This window comes from Dichomitus squalens (assembly GCF_000275845.1).
Source record: "Dichomitus squalens LYAD-421 SS1 unplaced genomic scaffold DICSQscaffold_23, whole genome shotgun sequence".
Classification (NCBI taxonomy): domain Eukaryota; kingdom Fungi; phylum Basidiomycota; class Agaricomycetes; order Polyporales; family Polyporaceae; genus Dichomitus; species Dichomitus squalens.
This window is the reverse complement of record NW_006766905.1, coordinates 14,305-20,833: the sequence shown is the minus strand read 5'-3', so window position 1 is coordinate 20,833 and position 6,529 is coordinate 14,305. Positions and strand designations below refer to the sequence as shown.

Below are 6,529 nucleotides of genomic sequence, written 5' to 3'. Positions count from 1 at the left end.
CGAAGGCCTGCTCTTGTTCCTCTCCCCATTGCCATGGAATGTCCTTGCACATGAGCTTAGTGAGCGGTCGGGCAATCTTGGCAAAGTCCTTAATGAAATGCCAATAGAAGTTGGCTAATCTGAGGAAGGCTTGAACATGTTTGACTTTGGTTGGAGTAGGCCATTCCTTGACACCTTGCACCTTAGACTCGTCCATGGAGATTGATTCCTTCGATACGACAAGTCCGAGGAAGTGAACCGAGGGCTGTCCAAACTTGCACCTTTCAGGCTTGATAAAGAGATCGTTGTCGCATAGCTTCTTCAGAACCCGTTCTACCAGTTGGTGGTGCAGAGTGAGGTCATCGGTGAAGATGAGGATGTCGTCGATGTAGACCACAACATGTCCGGTCGCAATTTCTTCCTTTAGGACCTCGTTCATCATTGCCTGGAATGAGCTGGGCGCATTGCATAAACTGAAGGTCATAACTGTTGGTTCATACAGTCCCTTGTGAGTGATAAACGCGGCTTTCTCTTCGTCTCCTTCGTGAATGCGAACATTGTTGTAGCCCCACCTTAGGTCGAGTGAGGTGAAGATCGATGCGTGAGAAAGTCTCTTCACAAGGTCTGAGATCCGGGGAATCGGAAACTTGTCCTTCTTTGTGACTGCATTCAGTGCACGATAGTCCTGTACCAAATGTAAACTTCTGTCCTTCTTACAAACAGAGAAGACTGGGGCAGCAGTAGGACTCTTGGACGTTGTCGTACCTCTCGAGGTTTGAGTGTGAGAAGAGTTTATGTAACAACTCTCTAAATGTTTGGGTGAGGGGTGAATCTCAGCTCTCTATAAACCTAAGAAGCTCTGCCACAAGGTATATGGGGTTTCCTGTTTTTCCAAAATTGACTTCGTCGAGTTTGGGTTGGTTGTGGTTGTATTTGACGATTCTGACAAAAGTATGTGCAATACTGTCTAGCTTTATGGCACTGTGTGTGCGTACTCTGACTATGTAGACCGTTTACTGGCTCCACAGACTCTGTTCACAACTTATTTCGGGTGTACTGATTGTTCCAGCAGAGTTTCCTCTATATCCGGCTGTTCTATGCAGTCTGTGCTTGTTCCGCGAGTCTATCCGAGACTCTTCCTGTCTTACCTATGCTGACTAGCCCTCTGACTATCAGCTGACCTGAGTTTTACCAATTGCTAAACCCCAGGAATCCGATCCTGCTAAGGTCCAACTGACTAACACTAACACTATACTTACTTCAACTGCCGAGTCAGTATGTCTCTCCCTTCTTAGGGAAGGCTATACAACTCTCAACTGATATGAAACTAGACTTTCTAGCCTCACTATCAATTGCTTATGCAGTTACTGAACACTTGCTTTAAGCACACTTGCTTTGAACTGGTGAATTCTTTACTGATTGTCTTCTCTGGGGAGCGCTTTCAGTCCGGTATATATACCTTTCTGAAGACCTTCCAGAATGTTCTATCTAGCTTACATATGTCTATTCTAGTGTCTTACTAAGCGCTGACTAATTGCTGACTAATCGCTTACTAATCCCTACTAATATTCTTCCGGAACCTTCTCCAACATGCCTGAGATACTCCAGGACCTAGTAGAATAATCTGGTATGTGCTGGAATATTCTGTGATCTTCTAGCTCATTCTATTATGTTATCCATGGACTATTGGTCTTATGTTGAGTCATGCCTAGTAGAGTCATAAGCAGGCAAGTCCCTATGAGCTTTATATGAGACCATTTTCTTGCATAAAAGTCTGGAATGTTCTAAAACTTTCTGTAATGTTCTGGAATATTCTCCACCTTGTTCCCCAGTTCTGAAAGATGCTTAGTCAACTGTTACCCTTTATAGTTATATGCCAGGACATTTTAGAATGTTCTATGATCATAGCCTGCACATGTTTCTCCCAAACACTTAATCAATCCAAGCTCAGATACGCAAGTTGTCACTCTAGCCTGCAGTTTCACGTCCATTGATACAACTACCAAACAAGTCCTGTCTGATCCTTTTGTAACTATACAGAACTATACGTGGCCTGAACCTCGTCATTGATCTTCCAATTGTTTGTGATAGAATTAAGGGGGACACCTAACAACTTATGAGTTTTCTATACTTGAATGACAAACAGTACAGCTCACCTGGAAGATAGTCTTCATTATCCAGTTTCCGCAGGATCTTGACTCTGCTGACCACATTCCAAACCACTTGCGCCCACCAGGAACTCGTGTCACCGACAAAGTACTCGTATGGTACAGCGAGGCTAAGGATCGCCGGCGACTGAATGTGTTGTACGAGCACGATGACGCGGCTCTCCTGATACTCGGCTACTCAAAGGACTCGACCAAGAAAGTGTACATCCTTAGGCAATGTCCAACCCGGCTCTAACTTGCTCGGAAGGATAAGCCAACATGGGGTATTGGGAGGCGGAATTGGACCAAATGGGTGCGTTTCCGGCACACGAATCCGCGGAGTGTGGAAGTGAAGATGGTGAGAGTCCTTGCGTACAATTACTGGGCAGCGGATGATGTTGTCCAAGTTGAGGTGGTCCGAGAGGTATGGGATCATCTTGTCGGGGATTGTGAGGGTCTGTCGGGGGACGGTAGACATGATGGGAGGTGCCACATCACAAAACATGGACCCACCGTTTTACGCCTTTTTGATGTTTGACGCCTGTGGTTACGTGATAGGTTCCAATTGTTACTAATCACATGATTATGTAGCTCGTTGTAAGCCATGTCCAGGTGCCAATCCATTTTGGTGCCTGACAACGTGCGGATGTAGCCTTTGTCTTCTTGCTCTGTGATCCAAGCTTCAAGCGAGTTCCATTCATCGAGGTTGAGCAGGTACAATTTGGCTGGCTTAGGGAGTGAGGTTCTAGGGACTAGTTTGATTGCATGATCGTAGGGCTTCCATGTTGGCATTCTTTCCGAGGCTTTCTTGGAAAAGATGTTGCCATACTGCCGGTACTGCTCCGGTATATGGTTTGACCAGTATTCCCGATCCTGTTCACCTTTCGTTGCAGGGTTGATGTCCTTTTTCTCTTCCAACCTGGCTCGCATCTGACGCGCACTCGGGTCATCTGAGAAGTTCACCCAATGAATAAACTGATCGTTGTTCTCCTAGGATTCAGGGCCGGAGTCACCGTACTGATCTTGCGCAACATCTTCCACTTGGGGAAGTTGCAAACTTTGTAGTTCTTCATCCTGCACTGTGTGCCAGGTGCATGTTGAGGGGCAGCATGTAAACTCAATGTTCCCTGCATTCCAATCGAGTTCAGGATTATGTTCACGTAGAAATGCCATGCTAATGATGATGTCTTGCCGCCCGATATCCGTGACAAGGAACGACTGCCAAGCCAGGTGATCTCCGATACGGAGTAAACAACGGACGTAGTGTGTGATCAACCCCTTCTTATTTTCAGTGGCATCTGCATTGAAGATGTGTACATCATGAGAGAGACGCTGTAGGGTGAGTCCATGTTCTTGAACAAACCGATGGTGGATAAAACAAGAGTAGGCTCCTGAATCGAGGAGGGCTTCTGACTGAACTTCATGCGTACCTTGAGTGAGGGAAACTTTGAGATCGAACGAATTTCGCGGGCAACGTGCTGACGCGAGATAAATAACATTTGAACGTGGAACAAAAGAGTCCTCTAGGTCTACGCTATGATTACAGAGTCGGATACTTTGGTCAGTCTTCAAAATACCCATTCCAGAAAATCCTCCTCAGATTCGTCGCCCCCCACGGGACCCCAATGCCATGGATGTTGACGCAATGTGCAAGCTGGAGAAGCTCTCCAAGGAACAACTCAAATGGCTCGACAAGAAGCTCTGTTTCCACTGTGGCAAGCACAAGTTTACGACTGGCCAGAAGTGTCGCAACCCTCAGTACACGGGTTACTACGAACTTCCGGACATGAAGAAACAGCCAGCTGCTCCGACCAAGGTACGCACGATGGATATGCCCAAAGAAGACAAGTGGGAGTACATCCGTCGAGCCCTCGAGGAGTTTGAGACCGCCAAGGGAAAAGGCAAAGGCAAGGCACCGGAAACTGAGACTGCCGCACGCATTGTCGAGGTCAAGTAGTCATGTGCTTCTGCGAAGACGACTTTGCCTGATTTCCCTGAGTTTCCATTTCCAGCTTAAGCACCCAGTCCAGGTAGTGTTCTCATTTTGTAGGAATCAACATCGGGTTGATTTGCCGCATTGCCGTAATGACTGTCAGGATCTGCGAGTTCTTGCCAACTTGGTTGTCGATATGACCAATGAGTTCTACATCAGCGTAACCAGACTTCAAGGCGTAGCGGTGGAAATTCTCAGCAAACTGAATGATGGTGGAGTGAGTCTTCGAGCACCATTCTTCGAGAGATGTTTGTGCTGTCTTCTCCAGAGCCAGTTGACGATAGCCTGCCTTGAGTCGGTTGGTGAAGTCGGCCCAGGTCCCAAGGGCTCCACTGTTGGATGCCGTCTCGACGTAGTCCTCGACATAGTTGTGCGCACCGCCTTCCAAGTACATGAGGGCCAGGGTAATCTTGTTGTCGTCCGTGGTGATGTTCTGAACACGGAACCAAAGGCCCATCTTCTGTAACTGTTACGAGTGACTGTCAAGCGAGTAAGTGGAGATGAGCGAGGCAGGCAGGAGCGCCGACGAGCTCTGATCACAGTGAGACTGGAGCGGAGCTCAACAGGCAGGACTGGAGACAAGTTGTGTATTGAGCAAAGTATCTATATAGCGAAATACATGATGGCTTACCTGGAGACAAGAGGTTGAAACTAGAGTCTCCAGGTAGCAAGGGATCCAGCTATATACCGGGAACGAACAATGGGTGCTAGAGAACAATAGCATCGCCATGGGTACAGAGTACAAGGGATGTAGGACAATAGCGGACGTGGGGACAAAGGGAGCTATTGTCCGTGTGCGGACAAAGGGAAACCATAGCAGGTAGTGAACAATAAGGAAACATACGAGGCAATGGTCCGAATCGAAAAGGAAATGTAGCGCCATGAGGGCGGTTCGTGACAGTAACCATTGTTTAAGAGTGATGTCTGAGCCTTTGTTGCCTTTGTACTTGGGTGGTTCTGATGCCTTGATATGCCAGGCCTGTGATACAACAGGGGCTGGGGCGGTACTGATACCAAGTGTGGTGCGAGTCGACAGACCTTGCTCCAACTGTGTAAACTTGGCCGCGAGTTCCTTGTACTGTTTGACGAGCTCCGTGTTGTTCCAGTTGAGAACCTCCAGGTCCGCATTGACAGTGACCAGTTCCGCCTTCAGCTGTTTGTTCTCTTCCACAGCTTTGAGAGCGAGGTTTCCAGCAGTGTCAGCCTTGGTGTGAAGGCCTGTTATAGACGTGTCCAACTCTTTGAAGGTGGCGTGGGTGGTGTCGCACTCATTGAGGAAATTGTTCTGATGTTCATATATCTTGCTGCCGAGGACGTTGTAGACATTGACCACTTCGCGCCGTGTGATGTCCCTTGTCACGGAGATAGTCCAGTCGACGTAAGCCTGGTTGTTGATGCCTAAGCTATCTGCCGGGGCAGGGACAGCGTTTTCCAACGAGTCGTACTCAACACCAGCGTAGATCCATTGAATTTGTTAGAATGAGAGAAATCAAGCATAGACGAGGGCCCAGCAGCACCTCAGAACTCAGACACAGACAGGGGATTTGGGCTCAAACCGAAGGCTTCATAGCGACGGACTGGGGATTGTACAGTGACGTGGCTACAGCGTCGTACTGCTAATGTTTGTCCGTGTTTGTCCGTCCGACGCAATTAGGCACCGACGCTAACAGAATTTCCGGGTACGCTTGAAGCGTGGCAGTGGGTGAAGCCGGGCGGGTGTGTGCATGTGATGGTCCCGGGTGATTGAATGATCCCAGGTCATCTGACTCAAAGTTATCCTCTGCCAGAGGGGCGTAACGAGAGCCTGAAGCCATTGCAATGGTATCCGATGTACAAAACTAAATAATGATCCAACCTAAGTACCCAAAATGTTCTAACTCCACTAAAGCCTTGACAATGCGCTCAAAGTTCTGTCCAAGTCCACTGAACTTGACCTTTCCAAACTCCTTGCAAAACCAGTCGATGTTTTGCTACTGACTGCCTGTCCACGAAGAACCGTTTTCAATGTTGTCGAGTATCCACTCAAGCTTATCACTGATGCGTTGAAGGGTGAGTCGATGATCGTGTTAGTGGCAGTGGTGTGATCTGGTCAATGATGGTGAATTGGGCACAGATAGCGAGTGCAGAGAGCGAATGATAGGGTTAAGGAAGAGCGAGAGAGAGAGAGGCATAGACACATAGACAAGAGGTTTAGGGCACCAAAATGGTACTCAGGGCTCTCCAGGCCCAGACAGAACAAAGCCCCACCCAGGCCTCAAACACAAACCGAAGAGGCTCGTCGCCATACGGACTAAAGAGCAGGTAGGTATATGATGAGCTGGCAGTACCGATGTGCTATTTGTATGTATTTGGTCACTCGGTGATGGCCAGATGGCAAACTCTAACAGATTGTGGGGAATGTCAAGCAATT

At 48.0% G+C, this 6,529-nt stretch overlaps 1 protein-coding gene across 1 annotated transcript; it reads right to left on the bottom strand.

Annotated features, from left to right (window-relative positions):
* Nucleotides 1–4,165: 4,165 nt before the first annotated feature.
* DICSQDRAFT_171451 (uncharacterized protein) lies at nt 4,166–5,616 on the bottom strand (the record flags this gene model as incomplete). The annotated part of the gene is made up of 5 exons (XM_007367119.1): nt 4,166–4,585; nt 4,660–4,691; nt 4,751–4,799; nt 4,964–5,517; nt 5,565–5,616. 5 exons carry the CDS (start codon nt 5,614–5,616, stop codon nt 4,166–4,168), a joined length of 1,107 nt encoding a protein of 368 aa, XP_007367181.1.
* Between the last annotated feature and the right edge of the window lie 913 nt (nt 5,617–6,529).